A 21,387-nucleotide genomic window follows, 5' to 3' on the forward strand; every position below is an offset into this window, starting at 1 on the left:
GATTTTCCTTGTCTCCTTGCAGGATGTCGCCACCGACCACGTCGTATATTCGCCGAGGTTGGTGGCGCGTGCCAGCCGTGTTGATACCTCTGTTGTTACTGTCGATCGTCAGCTACAATTTAGGAGACACCACAGAGACCATCACTGCGTTCGTCAGGTCGCCCCAAATAAAGGTCAGTTCCTTCATGTTGCTTCCATACTTCTGCAAATATTAGCGTCAGCTGTTAAATATTTTATTGTAAAGAGTTAAAACTATTTATCCTCTTACTGTTTTGTCACCAGCCATCTATGTTTACCGTCTTTTGTCTCTTGACTATCAATTGCGAAGTTTTGAGACTTGATCATCAGGGGCTTTAGGTTAGTAATCAATGCTGTGTACGACCGTAAGTAAAGGGGATAGGGGGCCGGACGCTGTGGCCGAGCATCTCTAGGCGCTTCAGTCTGGAACAGCGCTGCTGCTACGGTCGCAGGTTCGAATCCTGCCTCGGGCATGGATGTGTGTGATGCCCTTAGGTTACTTAGGTTTAAGTAGTTTTAAGTCTAGAGGACTGATGACCTCAGATGTTCCTTGTCTCCTTGCAGGATGCCGCCACCGACCACGTCGTATATTCGCCGAGGTTGGTGGCACGTGGCAGCCGTGTTGATACCATCACTGCGTTCGTCAGGTCGCCCCAAATAAAGGTCAGTTCCTTCATGTTGCTTCCATACTTCTACAAATATTAGCGTCAGCTGTTAAACATAATGCTTAGAGCCATTTGAAAGGGGATGGGCGAAATAATGGTAACAGTGTTAGTAATGGTATGGTTGTGTTTGCCGATCAACAACGCAGGTAAGGCACGTGTCGTGCTGGACTGTGCTTGTTCAGTACGGACTAGGCAACAGTGCAGGTTGTTTACGAGTAGTGCACACTTCGTATCTGCATTTAGAAGCCGAGATCGACGTGCAATGAAAGACCTAACAGAGTTCCAAAGAGGGCAGATTGTGGGGACCTCATTAGCTGCAGCATCAGTAATCTAGACGGCCAACTTATTGAATGTTTCAAGAGCAACTGTTTCAACAGTCGTGACAGCCTACACAAAACATGGAAAGACACCATCGTGTAAACGTAATAGTAATAATGACAGAGATAGTCGTATGCTGATACGAATTGTGCCAAAACAACACAAAACCATGGCGGCTAAAGTGACTTCAGAGCTCAATATCCATATTCGAGACTGTATCTGCCGACACTGTTCGCCGAGAACTCCATAAAGCCAATGTTTATGGACGGACTGCTACACCGAAACGATAAGTGGCGACAACCAACGCAAAGAAGCGTAAGACATGGTGTCAGGAGCATAAATCCTGGACGGATGATCAGTGGAAACATGACATATGGTCCGACGACTCAAGGTTTCCGTTATTTCCAACATCGTGGCGGGTTTACGCCTGGAGAACGCTAAACGAAGCCTACAATCCTGATTGCTTCATTCCAGCTGTTAAGCGTGGAGGTGGATGTGTGATAGTGTGGGCAGCCATGTGATGGTATACTGCTAGTCACATCATTACTGCCAAAGTTTATGTAAATATTTTAGATGAATAGGCGCACCCTATGATGGAAATGTTGTTTCCCAACAATAATCCCATATTTCAGGACGATAATGCACCCATTCACATAGTCAGGGCAGTACAATCGCGGTATGAGGAGCATGCAACTGAACTGCAGCGACTTCCCTGGCCAGCATAGCCCACAGACTCGAAAATTATCCAACCCTTGTGATCGGTATCGGAGCGTAGACTCCGGAACAGATATCCGCCTCCCTTTTCGCTACAGGAGTCAGAAAAGGCTCTGATCGAAGAGTGGCCTAACATTCTATTGGAGACTATACAGTTATTCATTATATGCCAGTATTCCAAGAAGAATTGCAGCTGTATTACGGGAAAATGGAGGTCCAACCCCTTGTTAATAAACCATTCCCAAGTAAGTACAGGTGTTCACATTATTTTGCCTGTCCCCTGTAGATCCGATTAATGTAATCCAGAATCGTATGGCGTAGTCACCACACGACTCAGTGAGTCGTGGATGCTGCATTAAAGATACCGGATGTACTTGTGGTGCTAGTCATCGATTACTAACCTTAAGCGCCCAAAGAGGAACTCTTTGAGCTTCTAAATCGGTAGCAAGCAGACAAAAAAGGAAGATAACAAGCAGTCCTTATTCTCCATAGTATAAATTCAGTTCCTTCTCGAATCTATTTGTGTTCAAAAGGTTGAGTACCCTTTATTTATTTTTTAAACCTTTTTTCACCAGTCCTGTGACTGATTTGAAGTGTCTCACAACGGCTACCTGTCCTACGCAAATCTCGTCAGTCAGAGCAACACCTACGCCGAACATCCTCAATTATTTGTTGAATGTGCTCCAAACGCTTTTCTCCCGTACGTTCTTTACCCTTCTCGGACTCATTCTAGCGCCACGGAAGTTATTCCCTAATATGTTAACACACTGTCGGGCGGCGGGTAACAATCAAATGATCGTTACTTTGTTATGTCATTATGAAAAGACTAAGAGTCTGTGCGTGCTTTCCACGTACCTTCGCCATCTACAAGAGCCTGAAAATTATTTTCTCCGTCAGCCAAAATGCGATGGAGAACATACTGATCATAATTTCCAGTCTGCAAGTCCCCATTACTCTTGCTATTTTCTCAGCGGGATCGTCAGCTATGACTATAAATAAAATTTTTGAGTTTTACCTGATTGATATATTCTGTAACCGTTCACTTGCACAAAATATAAGTCTTAATATTGTAAATAATATCCCTATCGAAAACAGCACTATTAACGGTTCAGAGGTGATCTCTATGGGAAGTTCCAAATAAATTGGTCTATCGCCCTGACTTCTAACCACCAAAAGTTATTTGCTCGCCTTAAAAGTGGAAAATAATCTCGCCACTTGCCACGTGGTTTTGTCAACATAACGGGCGACACACTAAAAGGTACTCCCGTGAAATCAAAGATGGTGCACAGTACTTGCGTGTTCACTTCCTACTTTTACCGAAAACGCATTCAACACTACCCAGCTGCGACGTCATCCGAGGCACAACATACGTGGGCATTTGACTGACGTGGACAATTTGATATGTTGGTGCAAAGCGTCTCCTCGTATTGCATCTCTAGCTGTATTTATATAGGGGTGCAGCGGACCGGCAAATGGAACATCTGCTATCAACTGCCCTAGGTGTAGGTAGAAGTATCTAAATGGCCCCTTTCTTGGAAATGTATTAATTAATAACTCTGTCGTTTAACAATTTACAATCTCCTTAATTTTCATATCTGACGACCCATGCATGTGCCACACCACAACATCGGCAACTACGACTGAAATGGGAACGTCATCATTGACACTGGATGTTGGTGCAGTGGCAGGGCGTTGCTTGGTCAGATGAACCCCGATGCTTTTTCATGACGCCGATAGGAGGACGCGAATCCGTCGTCTTCCAGGGTGACAGTTCCTCAACATCCGTACAGCAGGACGGAAACAAGCTGGCGGCGGCTCCATTATGCTCTGGGGAACACTCACGTGGGCGTCCACGGGCCCAGTAGGCCTTGCATAAGGGGCCGCGATGATCGACGAGTATTGTACAGAGGTTGCAGACCACGTACACCCCTTCATGACGATTATGTTTTCTGATGTCAATGGTATGTTCCGACAAGATAATGTGTCATGTCACAGTGGTGAGTTACAATTGATGTGCTGGCCCCGAAACTCGCCACATCTGGGTTGTGACTGAATGTGGATTCAAGAGCTGATCGCCTCCCTCTCCCATATTTATGGAAATTGGGCAGCTAGTGTGTGCAGATATGGTGCCAACTCCCTTCAGTGACCTACCAAGGCATCATTGCTTCCATGCCACGATTCGTCGCTGCTGCTATTCGTGCCCATGATGCGGACAGACTCACTATTATGTAGGTGGTCTTACTGTTCTTGCTGATCAGTGTACATATGGCCAGTGTCATCACCATTTACAGGCAACCATAATTGCAGTAATATGTCGTGTTTAACATCTTATGCTTTATGTATTATAGGAAACAGGAGCCTGCATGGACGGTGTGGTGACAGCGCAGCCTGGTGGCAGACTGGGGAACCTGCTGGTGGAGTATGCGTGCTCCGCCATTTTGGCGAACCGGCACCACCTACGGCTGGCCATGCCTGCCAGGATCCTCGAGCCGCTGTCCGCCATCTTCCACAACCTCAGTGCAGAACCGCTGGGCCGAGTTTTGCAGCAGCCGCCATGTGAAGGAAACCTCACAGAGGAGGGGTTCCTGGACGACCCGAAGCACCAGCTCCTGACGTGGGGATCTGTAGAGAAGACACTGAGCCACCTGAGAAGCAAACACTTGCCACTCATTTTCAAGTACGTTAAATAAAGTGCCTTCCTATACAGTGTGGTTCGCGGATATTTATAAGGCTTGCCTCAAGTGTAGGGACTACAATGTATCCCTCGTGAGTTCACCTCTTGTGTAAACTACACTCTTTTCACTCTGACCAGGCAGCTCAAGGTCACGTGCCTTTATGCCCACTCTATACGCTCCCCTCTACTTCCTTGCAAGAACACCGTACAGTCAACAGCTTTTGGTGCATAAGCAAGGTACCAACAAGAATAAGCATCGTCGGTGTGTAGAATTAATTCATTACATTTTAGTGAACTTTGTTTTGCATATTAATAAAGGGAAAGAAAAGGAAAAGTTTAAATTTAACCTATCAACGGAAATTATAGCAGGCGGACATCATCTTCACTGTGTAGTCACTGCAACTGTGGTCACTGTCTTCACGTAGACTTATTACAATCTTCTGAATGCGCCGGCCGCGGTGGTCTCGCGGTTCTAGGCGCGCAGTCCGGAACCGCGCGACTGCTACGGTCGCAGGTTCGAATCCTGCCTCGGGCATGGATGTGTGTGATGTCCTTAGGTTAGTTAGGTTTAAGTAGTTCTAAGTTCTAGGGGACTGATGACCACAGCTGTTAAGTCCCATAGTGCTCAGAGCCATTTGAACCATTTTCTTCCGAATGCATTCATCTCCAAGTTCTTGCTTCACGAATTCTTCTTCATGCAGTCGCTCCACACGGGCAATACATTTCTGCCAATCTTCTATTGTTTCGTGTTTAATGGCGTCCTTCAATAATTTTCTCTCTTCTCCATATTTCAATGCACAATTCTTGTCTGCTACTTCTCACTTTATCTTAGCCCATATCAGTTCAATGAGATTATACTGACAGGAAGCCATATTACTTCATGTCCCAGTTCTGCAGCTAGATCATCAGACTCATAACTTCTCCCGAACCGGCCATGAAGGCCCAACGGTACAGACCGGCCACCGTGTCATCATCCCCAGTCCACAGGCGTCGCTGGATGCGGATATGGAGGGGCATGTGGTCAGTACACCCCTCTCCTGGCCGTATGTCAGTTTCCGAGACCGGAGCCGCTGCTTCTCAATCAAGTAGCTCCGCAGTATACCTCACAAGGGACGAGTGCACCTAGCTTGCCAACAGCACTCGGCAGACTGGATGGTCACCCATCCAAGTGCTAGCCCAGCCCGGCAGCACTTATCTTCGGTGTTCTGACGGGAACCGGTGTTACCAAAGCGGCAAGGCCAATGGCTCATCAAGCTCATATCGCCTACAAATGCAGCTGCGATGCCTAACAAGGAAATCAATTCGCCCATCATGAGTGTGGGATCATGGGGTATGCTTTTGCTCTGCAGACATTCCAAAATGTCAGCTTTATTGGAATTTGTGTTGGGAATTTTTTCGTTAAGCATGGAACGATAGTTTGCATTGTTCATGACTATCACACACCCTTCTTTCAGGCTTTGAAGGAGATCAGTGAACCATTACCCAAATACTACATTATTCATCTCTTGATGATAATCAGCACTGCTTTTAGACTGAAACACCAATTCCGCCCCTCTATGAAAAGGTATTTGGCCGATCGGGCATGGCAGATTATCAGACATGGTCCTTTACCTAAAAGGACCTTTAGACCACAGTTTCTGTTAGAATCCTGCCAGATAATAGTTTTTTAAGTGTTGGGTATTCACTATTACCATAAAATTCGTGATCTGAGCAATGGATTACGTCTTTCTGGAAATAATCCAACCCTATGACAGGTTTTTGGTGTGCAATGTTTTTTACTTTGCCCTAGGTCATCTTCATTTTCGATTACACTTTTATTGGATTCCTCAGAGATACGTTGCACTATTCTTGCCGAGACCTGACATGCTATCTCTCAAAAAACCAAAAACCTATTCCTTGGCAGTTTTCCAGCGCTTTGAAGAAATTAAACACGTTATGGTTCAAATGGCTCTGAGCACTATGGGACTTAACTTCCGTGGTCATCAGTCCCCTAGAACTTAGAACTACTTAAACCTAACTAACCTAAGGACATCACACACATCCATGCCCGAGGCAGGACTCGAACCTGCGACCATAGCAGTCGCGCGGTTCCGGACTGAGCGCCTTAACTGCGAGACCACCGCGGCCGGCTAAACACGTTATGCCCAGTGTCCTTAGACTGGCGCCCAATACCTCTCAGGCTCGACATCATGCACAGTTTGAATGTAAACGCATAGATTCACTCACGCACTTTTGTTGTATAACTGCAGAAGGCATGGTTACTGCACTGGGAGAGAGTGCAAAAGCTGCTGTGGAGGGATGGTCGCGTGAGGTGGGGAGAGCGGGACAAATGACCTTGAGCTGTCTGACCGGAGTGAGAAGAGTATAGAGAACACTCACATTACGCATAGTCCTCCACGCTCATCGACTGGGAGTTGTAAGGTCTATGGAAGTATACCCTATTCATGACCTGTTTCTTTTCTTTTTGTTATGTCTGTAAAAATGCAAGCATCCTTCCTCAATAATTACTTTTGTTTATTTTCTCAGGAAGAACAATTACTTCTCGACTATTACAATTGAATATTATTTTGATATAATACTCTCGAGCTGCCAGCGGCGTCAAGTGGTTCAATATCCACGAGCTTCTAGCCGAGTACTCCTCGGCCGTTCTCGATTGGTGACTGTCTTTTGGTTTCTCTACAGCCGCACTGCCTTCTGTGACGCCACTGATGCTCGATCCAGCGCCATATAAAGCAATGTATCCGTTGTCGCTCGCTGCGCCCGCTTCAACCATCCGCCGTGCTTAGCTGCAGGAAGCCACCTCTACTGAGGATGTTGTCATAGATTGTTATCTCGATCGCTTCTATTATTACTCAACCCCAGAAACTACTCGTATTTGTCCGTTAATTAAAGGCGTTTCGCCGAATGTAATACGATTTCCATTTTCTAGAGAGTACTCTGATACGACTGATTTTTCATAGTACTCAAGGGGAAAATATCTCTCTCGTTCTAGGCAATGCTGTTCAATAGAACTCACAGTCTGTCCGACATAAAGCTGCCCACACCAACACAGTATTTAACACTGAAGGGCCAAAAAACAGGTATGTCTGCACAATATCGTGTAGCGCCCCCGGGAGCACACTGAGGTGCCGCAACACGACGTGGCATGGACTTGACTAATGTCTGAAGTAGTGCTGGAGGGAACTGACACCATGAATCCTGCAGGGCTGTCAATCTGTAAGAGTACAAGGGGGTAGAGATCTCTTCTGAACAGCACAATGCGAGGCATCCCAGATATGCAAATAATATTCATGTCTGTAAGTGTTTAAACTTAGAAGAGCGTTCCTGGAGCTACTCTGTGGCAACTCTGGACGTGTGGGGTGTCGCACTGTCCTACTGGGATTGCTCAAGTCAGTCAGAATGCGCAATGGACATGAATGGATGCAGGTGACTAGATGGGATGCTTACCTATGTGTCATCTGCCAAAGTCGTATTTAGACATATCAGAGGTCCCGTATCACTCCAACTGCACACGCCCCATACCATTACAGAGCCTCCACTAGCTCAAATGGCTTTGAGCACTATGGGACTTAACTTCTGAGGCCATCAGTCCGCTAGAACTTAGAACTACTTAAACCTAACTAACCTAAGGACATCACACACATCCATGCCCGAGGCAGGATTCGAACCGGTGACCGTATCAGTCACGCGGTTCCAGACTGTAGTGCCTAGAACCGCTTGGCTATTCTGACCGGCCAGCTTGAACAGTCCCCTGTGGACATGCAGGGGACTGTTGTCAGTAGGGGGACAAGGTCTGCTCTGGCGCATTTTGTTAGTGTAGGTTGCCTACATCACAGTCAGGTATGCACTCAGGGGCAAACCTATGGTTCTCCTTTGATTCACAGGTACTTAACCTATCATTCTCCTTTAATTGACAGGTACGTAACCTATTGTTCTCCTTTGATTGACAGCTCCTTAACCTATTGTTCTACTAAAAGGATCCTTTCTTTTGATTGACAGTCACTTAACCTATTGTTTCTGCACCCCCTCCACTCCCCTCCCCCCTCAAGAAACCTCGACCCTCAAGAAACCTCCCCCCTCACTGCTACAGGTACACTTTCAGGTCTGAGTTATTGGAATAGCCCTTCTCACTCTTATCAATTTGATTGACTATTTAATTAAACTGATCAGTTAATTAACCTCTCCCCTTCTGGTAAACCACCTCACCCCCCACCCGCCCTCCCAGAAGTTGGTGGGAAAAAGACTCTGTTGATTGGTCATTTGGAGGGAATTCGATTATAGTGTATGGAATATTGTTTAAATAATTTAGACAATGTATGGAATATTTTCATTTAAACAGTTTATGGGATTCAAAGCAATGTATGAAATATATGGAAAATGGTGGCCTTGTGGTGGAGAGGAAGGGTCTCGTAACAGGAAATTCGAGGACATATTGCTTATCTATAAACAATTCAGTTTGCAGAGGTTGGAAATCTATTGTTCTTCATTCTCATCTGTTTGGAAAGATGTAGATCTTGTAAGAAGTAATTTAATGGGGCAAACATGTTGCATAACCTAATGTTTGGCACTGCACTCTGGGTGCCTTAACCAAATGTTTGGCCCTTTGTCAGCACTGAACCTATTGTTCTGTTAACTGGATTTCCATGTCACCTCCATAACCTTAAACTATATTACCCCCTTTGATACCATATTAAATTATTAGTTATGTCCTCCCACCATTTTCTTGTACACTTTTCGAATTTCACACACTTTTGAAAGCCATTTCTGGCGCACTCTTCTTTGTCACCCACCCCCACCCTCTTAAACTATTGTACCTCATTTTACATAAAAATCATGCAATTTAACCTAGTGGTCTGCACCTAACCTGCTCCTCTGCTCCATGTCACACACCCACCCACACCCTCCCCTTAACTTATGTACCGCTAACACCATGTTGATATAAAAAATTTATGCAAATTAATTAAATCGATATCCTTCACATGTATGGGGTAGTTTTTTAACTCCCGGAATCATACTGGTAGGGGAAATCGATGGAATATAGTTTAAACAAAAGATCGCTACTAAACAACACATCCCCACACCCGACACGCGACGTCGACGCCGACAACGCTGCACACGCTGCCAGGAGTCAGGGGCACCACTGCTGCTGCAAAGTGATGAACGCTGGAGTGCGAGCAACTGCCCTCACACCACTATCGCCTACAGCCAGCAGGTGATAGTCGCATCTATTTTCGGATATACAGTTAGAATTCTTCGAGTGTTGTACTGACATCACATCCCTATGTGAATAAGAACCAAGTCACCCACGGGGTGCCTGGGTGCTGGGACAATACCTCTCGACCTGTGGTTACTGACATCACAGGTTGTGCTACAGAAATCTGTTCCAATGCTTCCTAGAATAGCACAGGGTGCATTGTTTCTAGCGATCCTAACCGACATGCGAGCTGCGTCTTGCCTTGCACGCATGCTTACCTGCCCAGCGTGGCTGACGCATCGCCGCAAAATGTTCGTCCTACTGTCAACATACATCTCAGAAACGTTAAACGTTCTCACCACTAAAAGCTTTCATCATGTCTGTGCACACTCGCAAAACCACCATTAATCATAGAATCATTCTTCTAAGCACAGACAGGGGGAAATCAGAACAATTACGCAAACAGAATTCGAAGCCCTGTGTTACAGAAGAGAAAACCGGCGGGATTTTTTGGTATCCTACAGCTACTGGTCTGGAGATGTCCTAATGCCACAGTGGTGGATGAGTGAGGACATCCCAACCAGAGATGGGTGGTCTGCTTCAACTTGTCTTTGAACACTTGCTTTCTCAGAGTGAGTGTTTTGTATCAGTGTAATAAATGTACTATGTCAAATCTGCCCCAAAGCAAATGGTTCCAAAAATAAATAAAGAACACTCCTTCCTCTCTCCAGCAGCCCAGCGCAGGCTAAGTCCTGTTCCCACCATTTTCCCCTCCAGACCACCATCCTGGATTACATTCCAGGAGGGACGACAGTGCCCTCTGGTGGTGGCACTGTGTACTAGGTCACTTGGACTCCAGACCTCATGGTGAACACACTTAATGGTGGTACTGCCTTTAAACTGAAAATAAAGACTTATGTCCATCCTGTCCAGCACAGGCTGAGTCCTTTTTCCGCCAATTCCTAGGAAGAGGTGGCAGTCGGATGACTTAGTTTAATGGAGGTAGCCCAAGTGACCTATTTTCCCACCATTTTCTTAGGTTAGTGGAGGTATCCTTGATGTGTTGCATTGTCCTGCTGGAATGTGAACTTCCCGCCATTTTCCAGGGGAGGGGAGGGGGGGAGGGGAGGGGGGGGAGGGGAGGGGGTTATTTTAGTGGAGGTAGCCCAATTGATTAAGATAGATTAAAACTGAAGAAACTGCAAAAAGGTGGGAATTTAAGGAGATGGGACCTTGATAAACTGACTAAACCAGAGATTGTAGAGAGTTTCAGGGAGAGCATAAGGGAACAATTGACAGGAATGGGGAAAAGGAATACAGTAGAAGAAGAATGGGTAGCTCTGAGGGACGAAGTAGTGAAGGCAGCAGATGATCAAGTAGGTAAAAATACGAGGGCTGGTAGAAATCCTTGGGTAACAGAAGAAATATTGAATTTAATTGATCAAAAGAGAAAATATAAAAATGCAGTAAATGAAGCAGGCAAAAAGGAATACAAACGTCTCAAAAATGAGATCGACAGGAAGTGCAAAACTGCTAAGCAGGGATGGCTAGAGGACAAATGTAGGGATGTAGAGGCTTATCTCACTAGGGGTAAGATAGATACTGCCTACAGGAAAATTAAAGAGACCTTTGGAGTAAAGAGAACCACTTGTATGAATATCAAGAGCTCAGATGGGAAACCCAGTTCCAAGCAATGAAGGGAAAGCAGAAAGGTGGAAGGAGTATATAGAGGGTCTATACAAGGGCGATGTACTTGAGGACAATATTATGGAAATGGAAGAGGATGTAGATAAAGATGAAATGGGAGATACGATACTGCGTGAAGAGTTTGACAGAGCACTGAAAGACCTGAGTCGAAACAAGGCCCCAGGAGTGGACAACATTCCATTAGAACTACTGACGGCCTTGGCAGAGCCAGTCATGACAAAACTCTACCATCTGGTGAGCAACATGTATGAGACAGGCGAAATACCCTTTGACTTCAAGAAGAATATAATAATTCCAATCCCAAAGAAAGCAGGTGTTGACAGATGTGAAAATTACCGAACTATCAGTTTAATAAGTCTCAGCTGCAAAATACTAACGCGAATTCTTTATAGACGAATGGAAAAACTGGTAGAAGTCGACCTCAGGGAGGATCAGTTTGGATTCCATAGAAATGTTGGAACACGTGAGGCAATAGTGACCTTACCCCTTATCTTAGAAGAAAGATTAAGGAAAGGCAAACTTATGTTTCTAGCGTTTGTAGACTTAGAGAAAGCTTTTGACAATGTTGACTGGAATACTCCCTTTCAAATTCTAAAGGTGGCAGGGGTAAAATACAGGGAGCGAAGGGCTGTTTACAATTTGTACAGAAACCAGATGACAGTTATAAGAGTGGAGGGACATGAAAGGGAAGCAGTGGTTGGGAAGGGAGTGAGACAGGGTTGTAGCCTATCCCCGATGTTATTCAATCTGTATATTGAGCAAGCAGTAAAGGAAACAAAAGAAAAATTCGGAGTAGGTATTAAAATCCATGGAGAAGAAATAAAAACTTTGAGGTTCGCCGATGAAATTGTAATTCTATCAGAGACAGCAAAGGACTTGGAAGAGCAGTTGAACGGAATGGACCGTGTCTTGAAAGGAGGATATAAGATGAACATCAACAATAGCAAAACGAGGATAATGGAATGTAGTCGAATTAAGTCAGGTGATTCAAATGGTTCAAATGGCTCTGAGCACTATGATCATCTGTCCGCTAGAACTTAGAACTACTTAAACCTAACTAACCTAAGGACATCACACAACACCCAGTGATCACGAGGCAGGGAAAATCCCTGACCCCACTGGGAATCGAACCCGGGCGTGGGAAGCGAGAACGCTACCGCAGGACCACGAGCTGCGGACATAAGTCGGGTGATGCTGAGGGAATTAGATTAGGAAATAAGACACTTAAAGTAGTAAAGGAGTTTTGCTATTTGGGAAGCAAAATAACTGATGATGGTCGAAGTAGAGAAGATATAAAATGTAGACTAGCAATGGCAAGGAAAGCATTTCTGAAGAAGAGAAATTTGTTAACATCGAGTATAGATTTAAGTGTCAGGAAGTCGTTTCTGAAAGCATTTGTATGGAGTGTAGCCATGTATGGAAGTGAAACATGGACGATAGATAGTTTGGACAAAAAGAGAATAGAAGCTTTCGAAATGTGATGCTACAGAAGAATGTTGAAGATTAGATGGGTAGATCATGTAACTAATGAGGAGGTATTGAGTAGAATGGGGGAGAAGAGGAGTTTGTGGCACAACTTGACAAGAAGAAGGGACTGGTTGGTAGGGCATGTTCTGAGGCATCAAGGGATCACAAATTTAGCATTAGAGGGCAGCGTGGAGGGTAAAAATCGTATAGGGAGACCAAGAGATGAATACATTAAGCAGATTCAGAAGGATGTAGGTTGCAGTAAGTACTGGGAGATGAAGAAGCTTGCACAGGATAGAGTAGCATGGAGAGCTGCATCAAACCAGTCTCAGGACTGAAGACCACAACAACAACAACAGCCCAATTGACCTATTTTCCTGCCAAAATTTGAACTCCACGCAGTGACATCATTGCGACATTGCCACAGTATCGCCGCCATCTTGAATACGCCATCTTGAATAAATTTGCCAACAATGCAACGTGGGGTGGTGCTCGCTTTGTTCTACTAATAAGGTCAGTCCATAAACTTTTGAGTACATACCTGTCAATGCTCCCTAGCGCAACAGTGATACAATCTTGGGGATCACCCAATATTGTCGGAAAAGGTGGAAGGTACACATTGCCTTTCACTTATCCCCAATGAAGTAAACAAACTGTGAGGTTGGAAGACCTTGCGGGCTACCTGAAGGGTGTCAAATCATCCTGGGCACAAAACATTGAACCCACCTGTTCGGAAGTTCATTGCTCATATGGCGACGCAGTTCTCTATGCCAATGAGGCAGAGCTCCATCTTGTTGGAATATGAAGTGTGCATTGCAACCAGTCTTGTAACATGTGTAGGTGCATCATACCCATGAAAGTTTTCCCAGGGAAGAAGTAGGGTTCTTAAACGTTGCTACATGACACAGTACAGAAGACATTCGCCTTTGGAGGACCTCTTTCAATCTCCACTGTAACACTGGGATTTTCCGTACTCCCTGTGAGGACGCCGTGACGATTCACTTTACCGTTTAGGCAGAACATCACCTCACCACTGAACACGTCACCGTCCATTGCTTTCTAGGAACGTTCCTAAAATTCGAATCTAATGGTGCGGTCGTTCGGCCGTAAACTTTGCAGCAGTTGTGCGCGATACGGTTCCTGACGTAATCGCTTCCATAGAATCTTGCACACCGTTGACTGAGGAATGCTCAGTTCGCGACTTGCTCGACACGTCGATTCGTTTGGGCTACGATGGAATACATCTCGTGTCCTCTCCACTGTTTACTCTTTGGCAGGTGGTGGCCCAGAGCTTTTCCTTTTACGGAGGCAGTTTGTGTCCTTGAACTGTCGATGCTATCGCAGAATGCTTTGGTCGGTCAGTGGCTCTATCTTGTACTGTCTTCGGAACGCACGCTGCAAGATAGTGACAGATTCTGTTCACACATACTGCAACACAAAAATTGCTTTCTGTTGATTAGTCACCATTTTGCAAGCTATTATCGCCCTGCCATCTGGTGAGTCAAAATGAAACCTGAAATGACATAAACAAAACTATGAAATATGCTCTTTCGATTGGTTGTTAGTTATTGGGCATTATACAGGGTGGTCCATTGATCGTGACCGGGCCAAATATCTTACGAAATAAGCGTCAAACATAAAAACTACAAAGAACGAAACTTGTCTAGCTTGAAGGGGGAAACCAGATGGCGCTATGGTTGGCCCGCTAGGTGGCTCTACCACAGGTCAAACGGATATCAACTGCGTTTTTTTTTAACAGGAACCCCTATTTTTTATTACATATTCGTGTAGTACGTAATGAAATATGAATGTTTTAGTTGGATCACTTTTTTCGCTTTGTGATAGATGGCGCTGTAATAGTCACAATTTTAGACGAACAGTTGGTAACAGGTCGGTTTTTTAAATTAAAATACAGAACTTAGGTACGTTTGAACATTTTATTTCGATTGTTCCAATGTGATACATATACCATTGTGAAGTTATCATTTCTGAGAACGCATGCTGTTACTGCGTGATTACCTGTCAATACCACATTAATGCAATAAATGCTCAAAATGATGTCCGTCAACCTCAATGCATTTGGCAATATGTGTAACGACATTCCTCTCAACAACGAGTAGTTCGCCTTCCGTAATGTTCGCACATGCATTGACAATGCGCTGACGCATGTTGTCAGGCGTTGTCGGTGGATCACGATGGCAAATATCCTTCAACTGTCCCAACAGAAAGACATTCGGGGACGTCAGATCCGTTGAACGTGCGGGCCATGGTATGGTGCTTCGACGGCCAATCCACTTGTCATGAAATATGCTATTCAATACCGCTTCAACCGCACGCGAGCTATGTACCGGACATCCATCATGTTGGAAGTACATCGCCATTCTGTCATGCAGCATACATTGCACCATTGAGATGGCCATCGATAAAATGGGGGCAATTAGCCTTCCTCCCATAATGCCGCACCATACATTAACCCGCCAAGGTCGCTGATGTTCCACTTGTCGCAGCCATCGTGGATTTTCCGTTGCCCAATAGTGCATATTACGCCAGTTTACGTTGCCGCTGTTGGTGAACGACGCTTCGTCGCTAAACAGAACGCGCGCAATAAATCTGTCATCGTCCCGTAATTTCTCTTGTGCCCAGTGGCAGAACTGTACACGACGTTCAAAGTCGTCGCCATGCAATTCCTGGTGCATAGAAATATGATACGGGTGCAATCAATGTGATGTAGCATTCTCAACACCGACGTTTTTGAGATTCCCGATTCTCGCGCAATTTGTCTGCTACTGATGTGCGGATTAACCGCGACAGCAACTAAAACACCTACTTGGGCATCATCATTTGTTGCAGGTCGTGGTTGACGTTTCACATGTGGCTGAACACTTTCTGTTTCCTTAACTAACGTAACTATCCGGCGAACGGTCCGGACACTTGGATGATATCGTCCAGGATACCGAGCAGCATACATAGCACACGTCCGTTGGGCATTTTGATCACAATAGCCATACATCAACACGATGTTGACCTTTTCCGCAATTGGTAAACGGTCCATTTTAACACGGGTAATGTATCAAGAAACAAATACCTTCCGCACTGGCGGAATCGGAATGTTACGTGATACCACGTACTTACACGTTTGTGCCATCTATCACAAAGCGAAAAAAGTGGTCCAACTAAAACATTCGTATTTCTTTACATACTACACGAAAATGTAATAAAAAATATGGATTCCTATTTTAAATTACGCAGTTGATATCCGTTTGACCTATGGCAGAAACACCTAGCGGGCCAACCATAGCGCCATCTGGTTTCCCCCTTCAAGCTAGACGACTTTCGTTCTTTGTAGTTTTTTCGTTTCATGAGATATTTGGCCTGGTCACTATCAATGGACCAACCTGTATATTTGAAACTATGAGATGTCAAAACATTAAAATATTCTCTTTCGATGGCTTGTTAGTACAAATAGGTGGGCATTATATACTCGAAGCTATAAGACGCCAAAATCTGATGACTCACTTGTAATTACGCTGCATTTTGTTATCGGTCGTTTTATGAAAGATGTATGCTACTACTAATACGAATCTTCTTATGCTGTGTTTTTTCAGGAAGTACATGATTCTACCAGAGTATCTCGCACCCTCCTTGGAATTTTTGCGACAAGAATTCCGTTTTCGGCCGGAATTGCAGAGTGTCGCAAGCGAAAAGTTGCACAGGATTAGACTGGAGACAGCGAGCGCCACTGGCACAAACTACACCCAGGTAACTAAGTGTTTGTAAAGGGAACATAAATATGATTTTACGGTTGGGCGTCCATAGTTTAGACACATAATACATTTTTTTTTAATTTTTAGAAACTTAAATCTTCTAAAAAGCTGCTAGTAGCCGCATTAGCTGTTAATAGTTCCTTTATTTATACAATCATACACGACTCGTTTCCTGATGATTTAATCGTATCCTCAGGTGTGTACATTTATGAAAAATATAATGAGAATTAGAAAGTATAATAATGCAAAAAAAAATAATGCAATTAAAGCAGAAAAACAGGGAAGCAAATGCTCACATAACTAATTTAACTATGGTTCATTGAAGATGCACGGTCTCCTAACGTTTGGATGGTGTGATCTCCCCTCTCATTCCTAATTTCTGTTATTGCCCACAATAAGCAAAGCCTTTTATGAAAAATTTGAGAGGAGTGAAGATTATAATAAACTTTCTAGTTTACATAGATTTTCGGTCAGAGATGGCTCCAGTTCTTTTTGTCTAGGGGTCTGATTCTTGAAGCTGAAATTATCACATTATAGGTCGTCATGGTTGAATTGATCTAAATAAAAAATGGTGGAAATGGTTCTACTCACTATGGGACTTAACATCTGAGGTCATGAGTGTCCTAGACTTAGAACTACTTAAACCTAACTAACCTAAGGACATCACACACATCCATGCCCGAGGCAGGATTCGAACCTGCGACTGTAGTAGTCGCGTAATTCCGGACTGAAGCGCCTAGAACTGCTCTGTCACAGCGGTCGGTAATCGATGTAAATAAATTTGAAGACTGTTGTTGCAGAATTTTTGTTGTTACGTTAAAATATTTTGTCACGTTTTAGTCTATCACCCAGTCTTTTGAATTTTCACATTAACAAAGCCGAAATTACGTTATTCGCCCAAAATACAAAAATACTTCCGATCACATCAAAGTCATGCTTAGTACTGTTCACTCAGCGGAAATAAGGGTTTACAATTTTTCTTGACAAATGAATTCTGTTAAGTTCGATTATTATTTCATAAACGAATCCATAAATAAACATAGTAAACAGTACTATATTGCTTAATTAATAATAGAAATCTTAAGTGTGCCAAATAATTCGCAATTTCAAATGTTTCTAAAAATGATTTTAACTGTACTTCAGAGTGTAATACCGAAAAAAAAGTAATCCTTTTTCTTAAATTTTAGGTTGAAATAGAACATATTGTGTCTAAAATTATACGAAAATTTTCAGGAAAGGAGCTGAGGTAATACTGACCTGTCCAAAATTCGAAAAATAATACTGGTATCGACAACTACTGTTGAGGAAAAGTAATGCTAGAGGAGGACATACAAAATTCCAGTGGGTAACCGTGTACATGATTACTGGAGACGGGGTTACGGATCTAAAAAGGAGTTCAAATAAAATCCCGGAAGAAAACTGTTTGGAATGAACGTGTTTTGGATAGGGGATGGGTTTTGTTGCAATTTTAATCATTTTTGTAGGTCACCCGGCTAATCTTTTTGTATTAGGTGACCTAATATTTGATCACAGGAAGTTTTTATATTGTACTTTTAATTTTATCTTAGCAGCTCTTAGCGCGAGCCCTGTAATTTCCCTCTACATACTGTTATACCACTCACCGTCTTTCTCTTCCTTAATTTATTTTTTAACGGTCTGCAGCCTTCTGTGGGTACGTAATCGTGATTCTTTTGTCTCCATCTTTGCACCTCTAGCAGCATATTCCCACATTTCTTAGCCGGCCGCTGTGGCCGAGCGGTTCTAGGCGCTTCAGCCTGGAACCGCGCGAAACGGTCGCAGGTTTGAATCCTGCCTCGGGCATGGATGTGTGTGATGCCCTTAGGTTGGTTAGGTTTAAGCAGTTCTAAGTTCTAGGGGACTGATGACCTCAGATGTTAAGTCCCATAGTGCTCAGAGCCATTTTTGAACCTTCCTGCTTCACGCAAAGTCACGTCTCCACCAAGTGCCTTTTGCGGTCATATGTTGATTTTTCGTCACTGTTGAGTCTTCATACTTTTCTATCCAACGTATGTTCATTCCGTATAGTTTTATTCCGGGGCCTTTATTCGGACTTCTTTGTAGGTCACAGCCCGCGACTCACAGTGCTCACGTACCTGCTACCCACCGAAATTTTGGATGTTTCATTTTGTAACCATCCAATTTAAGCGGCTCTGACAATTCGAACCTCATCCAAACGTTGGGAGACGGTTTGTCTTACACTGAAAAGTCAAAGAAACTGGTATTGGCATGCGTATTCAAATACAGAGATAAGTAAACAGCCAGAATACGGCGCTACCGTCGGCACCGCCTATATAACACAACAAGTGTCTGGCGCAGTTGTTAGATTGGTTGCTGCTGCAACAATGGCAGGTTATCAAGATTTAAGTGAGTTTGAACGTGGTGTTATAGTCGGCGCACGAGAGATGGGACACAGTATCTCAGAGGGGGACGATGAAGTAGGAATTTTCCTGTACGACCATTTCACTAGTGTACCGTGAATATCAGGAATCCGGTAAAACATTAAATCTCCGTCATCGCTGCGGCCGGAGGAAGCTCCTGCAAGAACGGGACCAACGACGAATGAAGAGAATCTTTCAGCGTGACAGAAGTGCAACCCTTCCGCAAATTGCTGCAGATTTCAACGCTGGGTCATCAACAAGTGTGAGTGTGCAAACCATTCAACGAAACATCATTGATATGGGCTTTCGGAGGCGAAGGTCCACCCGTCCACCCTTGATGACTGCACGACTCAAAGCTTTACACCTCGCCTGGGCCCGTCAACACCTAAATTGGACTGTTGATTGCAAACATGTTGCCTGGTCGAACGAGTCTCGTTTCAAATTGTATCGAGCGGATGGATGTGTACGGGTATGGGGACAACCCTATGAATCCATGGACCCTGCATGTCAGCAGGTGGAGGCTCCGTAATGGTGTGGGGCGTGTGCAGTTCGGGTGATATGGGACTGCTGATACGTCTAGATACGAACTCTGACAGATGACACGCAGCATCCTGTCTCATCGCCTGCACCCACTCATGTCCATTGTGCATTTCGACAGACTTGGGCAATTCCAGGAGGACAATGCGACACCCCACACATCCATAATAACTACAGAGTGGCTCCATGAATACTCTTTTGGGTTTAAACACTTCCGCTGGCCACCAGACTCCCCAGATATGAATATTATAGTGCATATCTGGTATGCCTTGGAACGTGCTGTTCAGACGAGATCTCCACTCCTTCGTACTCTTGCGGATTTACGGACAGCCCTGCAGGATTCATGGTGTCAATTCCCTGCAGCAATACTTCAGACATTAATGCCACGTCATGTTGCGGCACTTCTGCGTGCTCGCGGCGACCCTACACGATATCAGGCAAGTGTACCAGTTTCTCTGGTTCTTCAGTGTCTAACCCGTTGTTAAGTTAGGCCAGTGAGAGTTTGGAATGAAATTTTCACTCTGCGCCGTAGTGTGCGCTGATGTGTTCTACCGACTAAGCTACCCAAGCACGATTCACGACCTGTCCTCACAGCTTTTCTTCCGCCAGTACCTCGTCGCCTAGCTTCCATTATCCTTTCTGTCAGGAGTGCTAGTCTTGCAAGGTCTGCAGGAGAACTTCTGTGAAGTTTGGAAGCTTTACGACGAGGTACGTGTGGAAGTGAAGCTGTGACGACAGGTCGTGCGTCATGCTTGGGTAGCTCAGTCGGTAGAGAACTTGTCGGCGAAAGGCACAGGTGTCGAGTACGAATGTCGGTCCAGCACACAGTTTTAATCTGTCAGGAAGTTTCATGTGAGTATTTTTTCCTCCGTTTTTCTGATTTAATTGCCTTATTTTTCCCCATTATTATACTTCCTAATTCTGATTATATTTTGCCATAGTTTTTATACCAGAGGGCGCGATTAAATCATGGCGAAACCGGTCGTGTATGGCCCTATAATAAAGGAGCTATTAGCAGCTGATGCATCTAGCAGAAGTTTTTTAGAAGATTTCAATAGTTTTTTTTAATTTGAATATTTCTGTTATCTGTAACTGACACTTTCTCGCACATTAAAACTGTGTGTGGAACAGGGACCCGAACCTGTGACCTGTGCCTTTCGTGGGCGAGAGCTGTACTGATCAAGCTGACCAAGCGCGACTCACGAACACCCTCTCCCCCCCCCCTCCCCTCCCCCGACCGGTAACAGTTCTACTTCCGCCTCTCCTCCTGCCTTCCAGGCTTCACAGTTCTTCTGCATGCCTTGAGAGAGTACCTCTCCTGGAAAAAGGGTACGCTGGAGAAATGACTTGGTCACAGCTTAGATGATTGTTCGCGGAATAAATTTTCACTCTGTATTGTAACTTGCGCTGATTTCGTACTCGTTGACAAATTAATGTGTGGAGGGCTGAGGTTATGCGTTTCGCGGGCAAGTGATCTACGCACTGAGCTATCCAAGTACGAGACGTGACCCGCGATCCTCAGAGAAGAATTATAATCGGAAGTAAAGCTGTGAGGGCCGGAAGCGATTCGTGCGTTGATAGCTCAGTCGACAGAGCAACTGCCCGCGAAAGAAACAGGTCACAGGTTAGGGTCCTGGCGCAGCACACATATCTAATCTACCAGACAGTTTGAACTCAGCGCACAGTCCGCTAGGGAGTGAAAATTCATTCTGGAAAAGTTGTAATTGTTCTATGCCTGCCAGCGTTCCCCATCGGCAGAAACAGACGTACGTTTCCTCTTATTAGACCGATCAGTGGCAAACAAAACAGTGCGAACAACTAGCTAAAACAGCACCCAACGGCAAACCGCTTTCGATCTGGCACACAGATGGTGTTGATATCCATGCGGTAGTCTGTTTATATGATTGGAATGTTTACGAACAAGACTCTA

General features: G+C 44.6%; 1 protein-coding gene across 1 annotated transcript in view; it reads left to right on the forward strand.

Moving 5' to 3' along the window:
• Window positions 1-642: 642 nt before the first annotated feature.
• LOC126474305 (galactoside alpha-(1,2)-fucosyltransferase 1-like) overlaps window positions 643-21,387 on the forward strand; it is a 120,147-nt gene continuing 99,402 nt past the window's right edge. Inside the window, exons 1-3 of the mRNA XM_050101771.1 lie at window positions 643-681; window positions 4,064-4,392; window positions 16,363-16,516. Coding sequence (XP_049957728.1) covers window positions 4,079-4,392; window positions 16,363-16,516 — 468 coding nt within the window. The 5' untranslated portion in view covers window positions 643-681; window positions 4,064-4,078. The remainder of the gene's footprint in view (window positions 682-4,063; window positions 4,393-16,362; window positions 16,517-21,387) is intronic.

Source organism: Schistocerca serialis, chromosome 4 (genome assembly GCF_023864345.2).
Source record: "Schistocerca serialis cubense isolate TAMUIC-IGC-003099 chromosome 4, iqSchSeri2.2, whole genome shotgun sequence".
Classification (NCBI taxonomy): domain Eukaryota; kingdom Metazoa; phylum Arthropoda; class Insecta; order Orthoptera; family Acrididae; genus Schistocerca; species Schistocerca serialis.